The 15478-nt window shown below is 50.7% G+C and overlaps 5 protein-coding genes across 5 annotated transcripts; 3 read left to right on the top strand and 2 right to left on the bottom strand.

The window, feature by feature from the left end:
• Window positions 1-778: 778 nt before the first annotated feature.
• On the top strand, window positions 779-4370 carry N7500_008670 (putative PAB1 binding protein (Pbp1); the record flags this gene model as incomplete). Its single annotated transcript, XM_056679814.1, has 5 exons — window positions 779-927; window positions 1202-1388; window positions 1441-1714; window positions 1772-4111; window positions 4165-4370. 5 exons carry the CDS (start codon window positions 779-781, stop codon window positions 4368-4370), a joined length of 3156 nt encoding a protein of 1051 aa, XP_056530186.1.
• A 1964-nt stretch (window positions 4371-6334) lies between these two features.
• On the top strand, window positions 6335-6574 carry N7500_008669 (uncharacterized protein; the record flags this gene model as incomplete). The annotated part of the gene is made up of 1 exon (XM_056679813.1): window positions 6335-6574. One exon carries the CDS (start codon window positions 6335-6337, stop codon window positions 6572-6574), a length of 240 nt encoding a protein of 79 aa, XP_056530185.1.
• Window positions 6575-7286: 712 nt separating this feature from the next.
• N7500_008668 (COPI-interacting protein CEX1) lies at window positions 7287-10098 on the top strand (the record flags this gene model as incomplete). The annotated part of the gene is made up of 10 exons (XM_056679812.1): window positions 7287-7409; window positions 7483-7620; window positions 7688-7798; window positions 7858-8004; window positions 8071-8444; window positions 8505-8799; window positions 8849-9052; window positions 9103-9275; window positions 9328-9598; window positions 9649-10098. The coding sequence occupies 10 exons, from the start codon at window positions 7287-7289 to the stop codon at window positions 10096-10098; spliced, it is 2286 nt and encodes a 761-aa protein (XP_056530184.1).
• Window positions 10099-10413: 315 nt separating this feature from the next.
• Window positions 10414-13032, bottom strand: N7500_008667 (uncharacterized protein; the record flags this gene model as incomplete). Its single annotated transcript, XM_056679811.1, has 1 exon — window positions 10414-13032. The coding sequence occupies one exon, from the start codon at window positions 13030-13032 to the stop codon at window positions 10414-10416; it is 2619 nt and encodes an 872-aa protein (XP_056530183.1).
• Window positions 13033-13901: 869 nt separating this feature from the next.
• N7500_008666 (flavin monoamine oxidase family protein) lies at window positions 13902-15335 on the bottom strand (the record flags this gene model as incomplete). The annotated part of the gene is made up of 1 exon (XM_056679810.1): window positions 13902-15335. The coding sequence occupies one exon, from the start codon at window positions 15333-15335 to the stop codon at window positions 13902-13904; it is 1434 nt and encodes a 477-aa protein (XP_056530182.1).
• Between the last annotated feature and the right edge of the window lie 143 nt (window positions 15336-15478).

Raw genomic sequence — 15478 nt, 5'->3', positions numbered from 1 at the left:
TATGCATACGGTCGTTCAAAGGTGGTAACTTGGAGCAAGATGCAAAGTAGCATAGGTAAGATCTGAACAATCACACAAGTTGGGACACCGATAATGCAGTTGATCGTACAAGATGTATACCTATGCGGCCCCCGGGGGATTGCTTATTTCTATTGGTAGTTCACGCGATTAGCTTATGCATTCGAAGTAAATATATCTCATTGGGTTCATGGAGTTCCGACCCTATATCGCACAAATGCCATCATTTTACATTCTATAGTCTCAAACTCTATGGATCCATACGTGAGAGCTACCTCAGCCTGACCCGTACTCTGTCAGTAGCATTCACAATTGGCCTATCCTAGGGTTGGAGGTCTAAGAGCACAGAATCCTTATAGATATTATTCATTTGTGAAATCAACATTCTTCCCATTGGAACATTGACAGTCACCACAAAAAAAAAACAAAAAGAAAGAAAAAAAAAAGAAAAAGGGTGTAACACACAAATACAATACCATACGCGTGACTTCTCTCTCTTCCCCCTCCCCCATCAACTTGCGACGAGCCCATCTCTCTTTCTCCTGGTTTTCTATCTCTTCTTTCCTTTTCATTCTTCTTTTATTTTCCATTGACACTCCGGTATCTCCGTAGTGTGGTGGTTGCTTATTCTTTCCCCCTCACTTTGCCCCCCTAGTCCTGTTTGTGCAGGCGGTGTGTTGTGACATCGTGCCTCATCCTCGCGGCTTTCCGCCGTGTGAAGTTCCACGACACAAGCCTGCCCTGACTGACAATAAAGTCAATGGCTTCTGCTCTCAACTCTGCGGTCAACGCGTCTGGCAATGCCAGCGCGGGCGCCCCCAACCCTGGCCGATCTACTCTGAGATCCAGTAATAGCAAGGGGTCCGACAACCGACGACAGTCGGGCAGCCCTGGAGATGGCGGACAACGGTATGTTTAGCCCTCCCTTCGATGTTGATTCAAACTTGTATTTCCATCACTTCCGGAGTTGGAATATTCTTCGTTTGTTCTGATCGTATTCTTCCCTTGTCCTCTCGGTGATTGAGCTCGTGCACGCGCATTTGAGCCGGTGAGCTCTGTTGCAAGCTTGCATCGAGTTGTGCGCCATCAATAGCCAATTGAAACTGTCAGATTCAATGACGGAAATATTTTGTTCTCTGTTCGTGACCAGTGACCACTAACGCAAGCATGTTCTACTGCATAGGCGCACAAACTCCCACAAGGCCTGGACCCAAGGGACCAACCCCATCACCCAACGATCTTCATACACTTCATCGAACGGCAACGTGACCCATCAGAAACAGTCTGGGTCTCCAAGACCCAACAAGGAGTCCAACACCCCTGATAGCCATGCTCATGATCGCCTCGTCTTCTTATTCGCCAGCTTCATTGTAAGCCCAATCGCACCACCACACTGTCGATAAATTCTAAACTGCTACCTAGGGCCTACACACCACCATTACTACCAAGACTGGAGAGAAGTTTACTGGTATCTTCTCTTCCTCAACCATGGAACCTAACGAGCTTTCTTTCCTGCTCAAGATGGTTCAGCGAACCTCGCAAGAGGGCCAGCCCCGAGCAAACGGCGTCAGTGATGTCGCAACTCCGTACATAGGCCCCGCGCCCGAGCACATCATGTCGTTCGATATTAAGGATGTCGTCGATATCTCCGTTCCAAACGTTACCACGGCCGAAGTTTCAGCCAAGGAACCAAACGGTACGGGTTGCTTTGTTTAGTCATATTCGTTTGTGTATATACTAATCTAGACCGCAGGTGCTTCTCAAGGTTTCAGAACAGATAGTGATATCTCTGGAAACCTAGCTATGCGCGAGCGCACCTTGCAGCGCTGGGAACCTGCCGAAACTGACATTGATATGTCCCTTGACACGAGTAACACTTCCGCGGGATGGGACCAGTTTGAGGCAAACGAGCGTCTCTTCGGCGCCAAGACCAACTATGATGAGAATATCTACACCACTCGGCTTGACCGGTCGGATCCCAACTATAAACAGAAGCAGGCGGAAGCAGCTCGGATCGCCCGTGAGATTGAGGGACAAGATGTGGAAAACTCCCACATGCGCGAGGAGCGTGGCCTTGCAGCGCCGGATACTGGCGACCAAGACGAAGAAGACAAGTACAGCGGTGTTCGCCGCGAAGAAAAAGCCTTCCCTCCCTTGGTTTCCGGTCAACCAAACAAGTACATGCCTCCCGGGCGCCGCCAGGCAGCTCCCCAGCCTGCCGCGACTCCCAGTGCACCCGTCAAACAACCTATTGCTTCTCCTGTCCCCACTGCTCCTATCCCGGTACCCTCTCAGACTGCGGCAAAGGAGGCTGCACCATCAGACAAGCAAGCCGAGCTGGTTGCATCGCTGCCACCCCCAGCAGATGTTGAACAAAAGAGTACCCTGAACAAGGGTATCACTCCCGCAGTACCCACTCCATCCGCTGTACCAACCGCAAAGCGAGCTGCACCTGAAAATGCGACTGCAAACGTGGAGGTAGAGGTGCTGGATCATTTCCGTCAGTTCGCAAATAGCGAGAAAATCAAGATGCAGGAGCGCCGTCGCAACCAAGCCTCGTATGACCGAACCATGAAACTCAACGAGCTGATGAAATTTTCCAAGAGCTTCAAACTCTCGACTCCCGTACCCAAAGACCTCGTTCCTATCCTCGCGAAGGACCGGCTCAAGCAGGAAGCAATTATGCAACGAGCACTACAACAGGGCGAAGACAAGGCCACGCCGAAGGTCACTACACCTCCAACAGAACAACAGCTTCCTACTCGTGGTGCCGGACCTACTGGTGCTGTGCCCCCATCTGCACCTGCTGACCGTCAAAACTACAACCGCACTCGCCAGGGCTATCCTCCCACAGGGCCCCTCGCTGGCGCTGGTGGAAGGTTCCCCCAGCAAGGCGTTCAGTCGGGACGCTCTGGCGTTGGCATGCTCAGTCATCGACTGGCAGACAACCTGCAGCAACGAAAGGGCGCGGGAATGGGTCCTGTTCCCACTCCCCTGCCCATTCAGGATGCCCGTGCACCCCCAACTGGTCCTGCCAGCGAGCAACAAAGAATTACCAGCCCCGTCAAATCGCAGGCCGGGTCTTCTGCGGCCACCAAATTCAATGTCAAAGCTATGGAGTTCAAGCCAAACCCCGCAGCGAGCACTTTCACGCCTGGTACCTCGGCGGCTACTGCAAGCCCTCGTCCTTTCTCGCGTAACCACTCTGTGTCACGCGCCACAACGCCGACTGCATTCTTTGGCCCACGGAAGCCACTGCCTATTTCTGAACGACCCTCGATTAGTGACCAATTCAACCCCATCAAGCGCATGAAGAAGGAGAACGTCGAGAGCGTTGACAGGTTGGTTCTGTTGAATGGAGGTATCCCACCGCCCTACAAGACTTCGCCAACATGGGACGTCGCCAATGGCAATGAAGATAAGACGTACGATCAGATGTTCAAACAGCCTGTCGGCGTACCGACTGTATCGCCCCAGGGCCGATCCGCCTCTAACAACACCAACATTCCCCAGCAACACCCGGTGCCCTTCCACTTCCAGCAAGGTACCCCAGCTATGCCGCCATCTTCCGGTCCTGCGAATGGACCCCATGGACTTCACTCTCAGGGTCCCCATGGCCCGTCTCATGTGGATGATCATCACCGCATGCAGCTGTCCGCGTCAAACTCCCAGGTTTTCCCGTCCCCGCGGATGCAGCATGGATACCCGTCTCCCATGGCCCCCCATGCCCAGCTTTCCTTCGCACCAGCGATGCCTCAGTTTTACGGTGGCCCTCAACCTGGCCACATGAGACCTTTCCAAGGTGGAGGCCCTCAGTTTGTGAATGGTGCTCCTATGATGGTACAGCAGGCCTCGAATGGACCCTACATGGGAGTCCCGCAAGGGATGACCCCGTATAACGCACAGATGCCCATGTACTCCCCGAACCCAGGCCATGCCTATCCCCAGCATACACCACAGCCGCATAGTGGGTACCCAAGCCCTAGCCGTGGAGCACCGATGATGATGCACCAGAACTCGCAATCTGGGCAGCCTCCTCAATCAGTAATGTTTATACCCGGTCAACCCGGATATCCCCAGCAATCGGGACACAGTGAGTGTGGCTCCAGTCCCCCATCAAGCATCTCCAGTTTTTAACCAACCCAGTGCCTCCCAACCGTGGCAACTACCCGCAGCAGCCCCACTTTTCCTCAAGCCCTCATCAACCGCATCATTTCCCACCTAACCAGCATCGGACACCCAGCAACGGCTTCAACCAAATGCCTCAAATGCCACCCCAGATGTCTGCCAATACCCCAGCACCTACCCCTGGAGCCTCTCACCCGGCCGAGGCAACGGATGAAGGAAAATGAACTACACAAATTTACGAAGCCGCGAGTGGTTCCCTCGCATGATGCTACGTCTTATCGCTTAGCTGTGATTTCTCCGCGCTCTGCATCATTGGCTACCGCCAACTCAAATACCCCGGTTACTCTTCCATGACCCCGCCTTCATCTGTTCCCCCGTCATCAACGCGGTCTGCAAAACATTTGAATTCTGCGGTGGACTTCATGTCGTCTCAAGACTTACTCGGTAAGTCATCACTTTCGTGACGTCGCACAACGTCCGCTAAAACTGTGATCAGACATGACAGTTCAATCTACCAGTTGTGTCTATCTATTTCCCGGATCTCGATCTGGAGGTGTACATGGAAACTGAATTTCTAGGCGATGAACCCATTGAAATCAAGCACTTGATATCCAACTCAGCTTATCGTCGTATGCCTGCTAGTACAACATCTTCACGTACGTCATCATCGAGTTGAAGTCTTGAGGATTCCTCTTTACCTAAGATGGTTTTTTCCTTCTGGTTTTCTCTTATCTTGTTTCTTTTCGTTTATCTCTTATCTTGCTTTCTTCTCAGTCGTTGGTCGTGAGGTCTGTGTCTCCCATTTGTGGGATCACTGGCCTTCGAACCTTCCATGGATCGAAGTGAGGTCTGCGATGGGTTGTGTCTCGGCATGGAGACGATGGTTGGATGGATGGTGATGTGAATCAAGGTGATCAGTCTCGGGAGGAAGCGGGAGGAAGCGGAGCAGTGAGGTGTGGATGAAGATGCGTGAACTTGACAGTACAAATAGCTCCAAGGATCCCCCGCCACATGGCAATGAAATGGTTATATCATAAATATTCTTTCTCTTTCTGTGGATACATATTCTGCACTGCAAGAATACTTAGCCACTTCGGCCTTGTTAAGTTGTTCTGGTAGTTTTCTTTGTAGTCGTATAGAATTCGAGGATATTTCCTTAGATGGTAGTTCTTCGCTTTATTAGCGCCTCGAGATAGCAAAATATGAAGAATCAGTCGCAGAACATAGATGATAGGCTGTCAAAACCCATGCATACAGAACAAGTCTCCCTGTAAACATCCCAAATCCACCTTTTGCACCGCCCTAACATCTAAATCTCAACATTCCAAATATCGTCAATGCTACCTAGATAATTGTGGCCGATGTCAGCAGCTGTAAATCACGCCACTTCAAAGGGATATCGAGTCAAGTGTGGGGAAGTCTCCTCAGGTATAATTTCAACAGTGTCACCATCCAAACCACAGACACCAGACACCGACCCACCGCGGTGCTTTGTCCCATTACAAAAACCTCTACCCACACTCCGGCCATGAACAAGCCCCAGAGAAAATACCCAGAACACCATCGAGCGTCACAAAAACCAGCCGCCTCCAGCCCACACCCCAACCAACACACCTCTCCGCCTCCCAACTTCCAAATCCCCACAACAACGCGCCCGCACCACTCTTTGCAGCAGATGAAAGAAGGAAAAGGGAGAAGGGAAAGAGCCCTCAGGAATGTCACCGCCAAGTAGTCAGAGAAAAGACTATAGAGAAGTCCGTATTCCGCCTAGCCGACAGAACGCCGGCAGCAAGAGTCCGTGCAACTCAAAGCCCCCCCCTAAGACCACAACGAAAATGCCATCCATGCATCCAAGCCCCTCTCTACCTAATCCCGAACCCTCGTACCCTATACGCCACAGCCATTGGTCGCTCTCCCGTCCTCATGGAAGCGAAGCGGACACGGCAACCCCAGATAGCGGCGCCACCTTCCCGTTTCCCGTACGTTCTTGCTCCATAGAGCTCAGCACCGTACGCGCTACCACCCAAACGCCCCATGATACAAGATCCCAGGGCGGACCTCAAGCGATCCAATACCGCAATATCAATGATATCACAGTAATTAGAAAGCGAGATCTCAGCGGTAGCATGCAGACACCAAGCACAGTTGCAGTAGTAGTTCAGGACGGACAAAGGTGTAAATGTACACAATGTCTCCCATGATCCAGGACCAACGCCGCTTTGTCTCAGCGTGGCCGCGAGCCATGGGGGTGTTGGCTAGGATCTGGATCTTGCTGCAGCCTGCCAGCGATCCGATGGGAGACGAATGTGTTCTGCTGGAAGAGTGGGGACAAAGTTGTCATGTGAAGCTGGTTGTGGAGAGTGTGATCGAGGAGGCGTGTGGTCGTGGTTTCGGCACAGCTGTGACGGTGTGGCACCATAATAGCTGATCCAATAGACGGGGAGTCTATTGAATAGAGACAGTTGGTTCGTGTGTGCCAGGTAGTAGCTCTTGAAGTTCCCTCCGGGCCTGGTTCATGGTGCTTTGCATGGGCTTTGGTGTTTGCGGGAGTACCATCGGTTTTGCTGGGCGAGTCTTCTTTGGTGGTGGTGTGGTCTTGGTCAGACCTTTTACCAGAGTTCGCATCATTGGAGAGCGCGACTTGCGTCGCCGGGTTGACTTGTGTACTGTGTGTACACGCGGGAAAAGAGATAGGAGACTTGGACTTACTGTTTAATCAATAGGACTGTGGACTGTCGACTGGGGTGTATATGAGGGTTGACTGGAAGAAGATAAGTTTGGTATCATAGGTATCATGAGTAAGTGCTATCTGGCGACAAGTTAGACGCATAGGACTGTGACATGGAGGTGAAGAAGAGGAAGATAAAGCTCCGCTTTATTTATAAGAGCGCGCTGTGGCCTCAGGCCGAAGTGTTTATCACGATAAGGCGGGGTGAAAGGAGTTCGGCGAATGTGTCTGGGTATTCCGACTTACAAGAACACGTATCTGGTCTCTGGTCTTTTTCACTCACTGTCTCAACCTGTTCATTTACTCCTGATAACCGATCGCTTATCCACCCGTCGGCCCCTGGCCTCCCCGACTCGCGCACCCCGGATACCCTAAACAAGACCCGACCTGCCACATCGGTCATACCGCGGCCATGGATTTCCTGAAATCAGCCATCGGATCCGCCATCGCAAAGGGTGGAGGACTTCCGTTCTCTCTCGGCGACAGAGTCGACATCGGGGACTCGGTTTGGGCGCTGCACAACGGTACGAAACGGGTACGGTGGCTTCTTGGTTCCTTCTTCTATGCAGGACGAGCTTGAATGGCTAACGATTTCGTGGCACATATAGGATGATGGCTCCGATTGCAGTGTTTTTGCATTTGACGTCAATGCGAACAAGTCGCGCCTCCCTCTTGCGAAAAATGCGGTGCGCAAGTTTAGAACGTTGCGGCATCCGGGTGTTATCAAGGTTTTGGATACGATTGAGGTATACTTGGCACCCGGACCTATGATCTGAATATGAGATTCTAGTGCAGAAGCTTACAAATTGACAGACGGAGCACAATCTCTATATTGTCACGGAACGAGTCGTGCCACTTAGCTGGCCGGTGAAGCGGAAGAGCCTGAGCGAGGAAACGACCAAGTGGGGATTGTATACTGTGGCGGTATGTTATTCTTGGGAGTCTAGTCTCATGTCATTGCTGACGGATATCATTCTGCATAGTCTACTCTCAAATTCATCAACGACGATGCTTCCTCGGTTCACGGCGCTGTGCGCGCATCCTCAGTGTTCATAAGTGAAAGCGGCGAATGGAAGCTTGGAGGATTCGACATTTTGAGCTCTATGAAGGAAGATGATGCGATTATATATGTGAGTTATCCCGGCTCGGGTTTGTCAAGAAATTATCCAACCGATGCAATATACTGACCCCAATAGACGTACGGAAGTAGCGTGCCCGACGCCGGTCGATACACGCCCCCGGAGGTTGTGAAAGGAGGCTGGGATACCATCAAGCGCAATCCTCTGGCAGCTGTTGATGCTTACGGACTTGGTATCTTGATCTTCGAGGTATTCAATGGTGGTTTCTCAGGCGGCGATCAAGCTGGAAAGACGACGAACATTCCTCCCAGCATGCAGCAAAGCTATAAACGTCTTTGCGCTGCTAACCCGAAGCTACGGCTGAGCCCGGGGCATTTTGTGGAGCAAGGGAAGAAACAAGGTGGATTCTTCCAGACACCACTCATTCGAATGACTGAAGACATCGACAGCTTGGGCCTGAAGAGTGATGACGAACGTGAAGAATTTCTCAAGTGCGTATACTTGCAACATCTTGCCTGATGACTTATCGGCTAATATATCACGACTTTCAGTGAGCTTGATAATCTTTCAGATGATTTCCCAGAGGAATTCTTCAAGATGAAGGTGCTCCCTGAGCTACTGAAGTCCGTCGAGTTTGGTGGTGGTGGGCCAAAAGTTCTTGGAGCTACCATGAAGATTGGAGCAAAGCTTTCGCCAGACGAATTTAATGCTAAGCTGACTCCTGTCATTATCCGCTTATTTGGCAACCCTGATCGAGCATTGCGGGTCTGCCTCTTGGATAACCTTCCGTTAATGATCGATAACCTTCCGCAGAGGGTTGTCAACGACAAAATCTTCCCACAAATGGTGAGCTATTCGAGTTTTGGGCAATGCACGTTGTACTAACATGTCATAGACTTCTGGTTTCACTGATGTTGCTCCGGTTGTTCGAGAACAGACAGTGAAGTCTGTTCTGACTATCATCAACAAACTTAATGATAGGGTTGTCAATGGAGAACTCCTGAAGTTCCTTGCTCGTACTGCTAACGACGAGCAACCTGGAATCCGGACAAATACCACAATTTGTCTTGGCCGGATTGCTAAAAACTTAAGTCAAAGTGTAGGTGACTTATTCCCAAGGCAGGATCATGCCGCTGACATTACGTGCAGACTCGCTCCAAGGTGCTTATTGCAGCATTCACGAGAGCTCTTAGAGACCCCTTTGTCCACGCTCGGAATGCAGGACTTTTGGCCCTGGCCGCGACTATCGATGTATTTACCGAGGAAGATTGTGCTGTTAGGATTCTACCCGCGATTTGCCCTGGACTTGTGGACAAGGAAAAGTGAGTAATGCGCCCAGACCTGAATTCTGGCTTGATGTTGACTGTTGAACAGATTGATTCGCGACCAAACAAACAAGACATTTGATGTCTATGTCAATCGGATACGGAAACATGCCAGCACAATGCCAGAAACCGTCATACCCGTCGTTGCACCCGCAGAAGCCAACAAACCCGATGCTCGTGTTGGAACCCCTAATGACAACTCCTGGGCCGGATGGGCCATCTCATCATTCACAAACAAAATCGCAACTGCCAACGGCGAAATTGAACCCACCGCCAACGCTATCAAGACTGTTGATCCCGATACTGCCCGCTCAGCATCGGTTCCTCGTCCCACCAAACCATCACCCTCAGCCACACTTGAACTACCAAGGCAGAGCCTCCGTCCCACACCCCAGCCCCCTTGAACCGGTCAATGTCAGATCGCCCAGCCCCAGTGATCCACGATGAGCCTGAAGAAGAAGGTGATGATGTCTTCGATGCTTGGGGTGCAATGGACGATGAAGAAAAAGACGAAGATCCATTCACTGCTGCAGTAACCTCTCCAAAACCCACATCTCCTGCTCCCACATCCACCAAAGCCCCAGCAGTGCCCTACGATGATGGCGGCGAACCCGACTTTGCCGGCTGGCTGGCCGCAAAGTCTCAGACCAAGGCCAAAAATCCCCTTCCAAAGGGTCTGACCAAGGCGTCTTCTACCAACACTGTTACTACACGGTCAACGCCAAGCACCGCTAAGCCTCGGACTGTGGTTGCAGCTAAGAAGATTGATACTAAACCCAAAGACGAAGAGACCGATGATTGGGGAGATGCATGGGATTAATTTGGAAACACGGCTTCGCTCTCTTTTTTTTGATTCATGTCCATATCTCGTCTAATGCAAGTCTAGCATGTCAATATCTGAATTGGCATCGAGGGGAGTTTTGGAGTCTGTACCATACTGCCCTGGTGTATTGATGATATCCCTTGTTCTCGTTCCTATAGATCTATCAATATTACCTGATCTTTTTTCCACCTATCTACCTCGAGATGAACTGCTATTGTACATGATGTTATATGTTGACGTCTGATGTTTCACCATTTGCTAGCGACTCATACCTCTTCTCTTTCTCTTCCCCTTTCCCTTTCTCTTCTTCTTTCAACTTTCTCCTATCACAGAGAGAATCTCTTTCTTCAATCTCTCCATCTGCGCTCTACTCTGATTTCCTTGAAGATCAGACCGAGTACGAACACTCGTACGCTTCCTGTTTTCCTTGCCTAGCAGCTCCAGCAACTCTGATATCACATCTTTCGGCTTGTCCTCTGCCTCCTTTGAGCTCTTTTTCTTCTCTTCTGTCATCTTCCGTAGTTCTTTCTCTTTCTGCCTCTTTTTCTCTTCGGCTCTTTTTTTCTCTTCCGCCTTTTTCTTCTTATCCCTCTCCTGCTTCTCCAGTTTCTTTCTCTCAGCATCTTCTTTCTTCTTCTTTATCTCTTCCCTGTACTGCGCCTCAACCCTCTCCTTGATAGCCACGCCTCTCTCATATTCTTTCATCCATGAGCCGCCCCAATGCGTAGGATTCTCTTTTTTATCTTTCGCAATCGCCAAATCGATCCGCTTGTTCAGTTGTCGGACCAGTCCTGTTGGTAACTCATCCCGGATGGAAGGAGGCGTGCGCGGTTCGCTCTCGGAGTCAGATGACCTCTCTTGGTTGGTTGGTCTTTCGAGCCCAGGTACTGCCGCGGGCTCTGACGATGTCACAAGATCTAGCGATGGCTCTATCTCTGACGACTGCTGGTGCTGTGGCAATTCCTCGGGCCCTGGAAATTCGTCGGGTTCTGAGAATTGCTCAGGCTCTGAAGCTTGCTCAGATCCTAGAGATTGCTCGGCGGTGGATGATCCCAGCTCCAGCGACTCCCTCAGTTCTAATGAGTCCTCTTGCTCTGACAAGATCTCAGGCAACTCCAACCTAGGGCGCTTAGTATTTGGCAGCCCACCCTCGGTATCATCGTCTGAAAGCTCAAGATCATAATCATCCTCTTCAGGCTCAAAGTCGGAATCATCAGAGTCATCTGGGAACATCCACTCGAGATTTTCGCGAGCAGCAGGCGGGAATTGGGCGAATAGGCGTGGGTGCTTATTGCCGTCTATCATGAGAGGGACTTCCGGGGGGTTGATCTCGTGATTCAAGCGGAGACGCAAGGCCCAGATTGTCTCCATCAATGACGATTCTTCGTTTGCGTTATTGAGCCTTGATAACCAGCGTTTGGGTGGAAGAGACGGAGGCAGTACTCGAGACATAACTGGCGGTGAAGCCAAAGGCAGATATGGGGATGAAGGTACTGTTGTCCCTACATTTGAATCTAATGATTCAGAATCGGATTCAAAATCAGATTCAGATCCAGCTTCCGTTGGTCGGAATGATTCATGTTCGGATCCCGCTTTTGATGGAGTCTCAAATCCAATCTCTGCATTCAACTGTGATGCAGTCAGTCGTGGTGCGAATGGCAATGGCTTGCTCACACGTGCAATGCGCAAAGGCTGCCTCCGGATCTCTCGTGCCAATTGACCTGAGTTTGCGTATTTAACGAAGACCGAGCAGAGATCCCGGAGAAGTTCCCGTGGAAACATAGATTCAGGCTCAAATTCGCGCAGACTCTCTGGTGATGAAGGGACTGGAAATTGCTTATGCCGGGAGCTCTGGTGAGTGCTTGGTCTCTTCCGTTTTAGGGCTGTTATCGGCCATGGCGAGGGCGATGACAAAGCCGGCTCCCGCCCTGAGCTTGGCTCTGCCTCAGATAAGAGCTCGGGCTCATTGTCAATATCCCATGTCGATGATTCATGGACAGGGAGAGAGGCTGGTGTGGCTCCTCTGTGGCCCGTGAATCTTTGCGACGAGACTGGAGATGCTGGCGATGGGAAGGACAATCCCTGTTCCGATCCCAAAGTCGATTCTTCATGGTCCTGCTGCTCATAGCCAAAGCAAGAATATGGTGTAGTGTCTTTGTGACCCACGACTTTTTCCGGCAATGCTGGTAGTGACATGGAGGAGTTCCTTTCCGGTTCAGATGGAGAGACTAATTGTGACTCCAACATTGAGTCCGATGTCAATGTCTCATGAGACTCGTGCCGTTGATCGTGATAAGAGACTGGTATGGCGGTTCCAAGGTCTTCGCGCATTTCCGGCGGCGAGAGTGGCTCACATCCCATCTCAAGTTCTGAATCTGCATTTGATGATGGGTCTTCGTAAATTCTTTTTGCTGATTCAAGTCCTGGAGCCAGTGTGCCCTTTTGGCGCTCTACCTTCGGTGGCGATGAAGGAGGGGATCCCAGGCTTGATTGTGGCTGCAATAGCGCCTGAACCTGGGCCTCAGCCCGGGCTGCATCTTTATACTTGAACTGAAAATCGAACCCAGGCACAGGGTGGGATTTCTCCACTTGATGTGTGCGTGTATGTTGCAATGGGGTCTCTTTGGATTTTCCCGGCCCTTGAACTTTGGCTCGGGAGCTGTTCAAGAATGGCTTGGTTGGTTTATCTTTTTTGATGAAATGATTGGATGACCCTGCCTCTGGTGATTCTGAGTTCAATCCATGTTTCTTGAACACCTTTGAAGACTCTGGGGGCCACTTCTTCTTCTTATGCTTGTTGCTGCTGCTGTTGTTAAAGGCCTGGCCTGGCTTGGTGACCCGAGATGATGGCGACGAAGAGGCTGGTGGGGACTGGGTTTGCTTGACCGGGTTTGCATTGCGGTTGCGACGTTTTGATTTAGATCTCGACATCTTTTGGCAAACTGGCTCAGGGGCAGAGATGTAAATTTGGTGGGGATTGTCGATTTTATATAGTTCTACTTATCCAGTCCAGAAACGGTTAGCGTGACACCGGGCCTGTCATATATTCTCCGGTTCACCCGGCGATCAGATGAACAATTCAGACGTCGGGTCTATTCTCTGGGTAGAAGCCAAAGCCTTTGGATGGAAATGATTTGCAACTTTCAACTTCTTCTCATTTATGTGTTATCCAGCTATCCAAACCGAGAAGGGGCAGAGAATATCGAGAAAAGACCATTTTTAAAAAGACCGAGAAGACTAGACAGATACCACAAGGCCACTCATGCGGCCCACTGTCATGAATGAGTCTAGTATGAGAAGAATAACATACTTCCAGATATGGTAATTGTATAGTTTCCCCAGTGGATCAGTGTATGCGAGTAGATCCCGAGGTTCAGACACATTTGACAGCAACGTCATGTCCAACGTATAAAACTGGATCCAACTAGAAAAAAATAGTACTGAGCTTCTTGCCCCTTTCTCCTTTAGCATCGAGCTACTGCATGACATCGATCCCTCAGGCTTAAAGAATAATCGGGTTGCTTACTGTCTCGGCAAGAAAAGTGAAAGTGGGGATGCTAAACTCTGCCTCGACGGGGCTCCAGAAATGACCCCAAAGGTAGGCCAAAAATGACCAAAAGATGAAAATTGATTTCCTAGAATGAACGGTGGAATGTAGCTAGCACTATTATATACCTCCTCGGGTCCGAAAAAAGTCATGAAAGTCCAGAAATCCCGATATAAAATCCAAATTTTCCGCCAATTTTACCAAACCTCAAGATCTCCACCAGGAAAAACCCCTTAATCAAGTTCCCCCTCGGTCACCAATTCTTCAATATCTCCCCAGCAACCCGTTCCCCCGAGCTAATAGCCCCATCCATATACCCAATCCACCTTAGCGAAGTCTCCGTCCCAGCAAAATGGATCCTCCCAACCGGAGCCCGCAAATACGACCCATACTGCGTCAAAACCCCCGGCGGCATGAAAGCACTAGGACCACCACGCGAGAACTCCTCAAGATCCCACCTCTGAATCAGAACATCTGTAGCAGTATTCACACGATCACCAAAAAGATTAGCAAAACTCTGCTTGACCTGTCTTTTCACCTCGTCTTCACTCGCAGAATCCAATTTACGCATCTCGTCCGCCTCGATGAACCCCATCATCGCCCCGAATGATCCGTCAGCCGGTGAGTTGTCGTAAGTCACCCGGATAGAGCCGGTGTCACTCACACCTGCGCCGTTGAGTCCCTCACGACGCCACCAGGCGTCTGGGAAGACTGCGATGGCTTTACCGAGTGCGCCCATAGGCATGCGCTGGTTCAATTGATCCCGGCCGGCGGGGAGAAGGGGATCAAATGTGATGCGGTTTATCAAAGGTGGAGACATGGCGAGGACGACATGTCGGGCTGAGATAGTGAGGTTGTCTGATGAGACTAGATAGTGGGATTCAGATTGGAGCTGGACTTTGCGAACGGGTGTGTTGAGGTAGATGTTTTGAGAGCCGAGTCTCCCCGCGAGTAATGTTGCGAGTAATTGTGTTCCACCACTCACCCGACTATCCTGTGCGCCTCCGTCGATTCCAATCAGCCTGTTGATTGTCCCAGGCCCTGTCTCGTTTCCGGCGGCGGCTATACACCACAATGAGTATAGCAGAGACGGTTCTTTCAACTCGGTTGATAGGATGGCTGGGATGGCAACGTCGAGGAGTGCACGAGAGTCGGACGTGAACAGTCGAGAATTGACGTATGTTTCTAGGGTCATTGAGTCTAGAGCTGTGGCATTCGGGGTATTCCACGGGGCTTCTAGATCGACTTTGCTTGCTAGAGTATTGATTTCGTTCATGAAGGATGCAAGTTCGACAAGGGAGCCTATCCCTACGGGAGGAATACCGCCCAGGCTGTCTTGGTAATGGCGTGCTGTGCCGTTTCGATAGAAGGTCGAGTTTCCCACTGTGTATGTCTTGTAGGTAGGTAGACCGAGTTCGGCTGCCAGAGCAAGGACGCGGTCTTGGGTTGGTGCGACGTATGCGGCGCCTAGTTCCTGCGCGCCCTTTCCTGTGACATTAGCATTGAGTACACGACCACCAACTCGGTCTCGTGCTTCTAGTATGACGAAAGATTTGTTGGCTGTTGCGAGCTGTTTAGCGGTGGAGAGACCGGATAGGCCACCGCCGATGATAGCGACGTCGACTTCGCGAGAAGGCTCTGCAGTTGGTGCATGGCCAAGGGTTAGTGCTAGTAGCAATAGGTGCATTGCACCGAGCGATGATGTGGAGGCAATTAGCCGCATAATTATCCTGGTATTTGATCTATAGATGGTTCGATGGATATGATGCAACTTGCAACTCCATTTTCTATCTGTAAGGGTTTCCGAGGACGGGATCTATATATAACCTC

Source organism: Penicillium coprophilum (assembly GCF_028826855.1).
Source record: "Penicillium coprophilum strain IBT 35676 chromosome Unknown utg000005l_segment0_segment0, whole genome shotgun sequence".
Lineage (NCBI taxonomy): Eukaryota > Fungi > Ascomycota > Eurotiomycetes > Eurotiales > Aspergillaceae > Penicillium > Penicillium coprophilum.
This window is presented reverse-complemented; position numbering and strand designations above follow the sequence as displayed.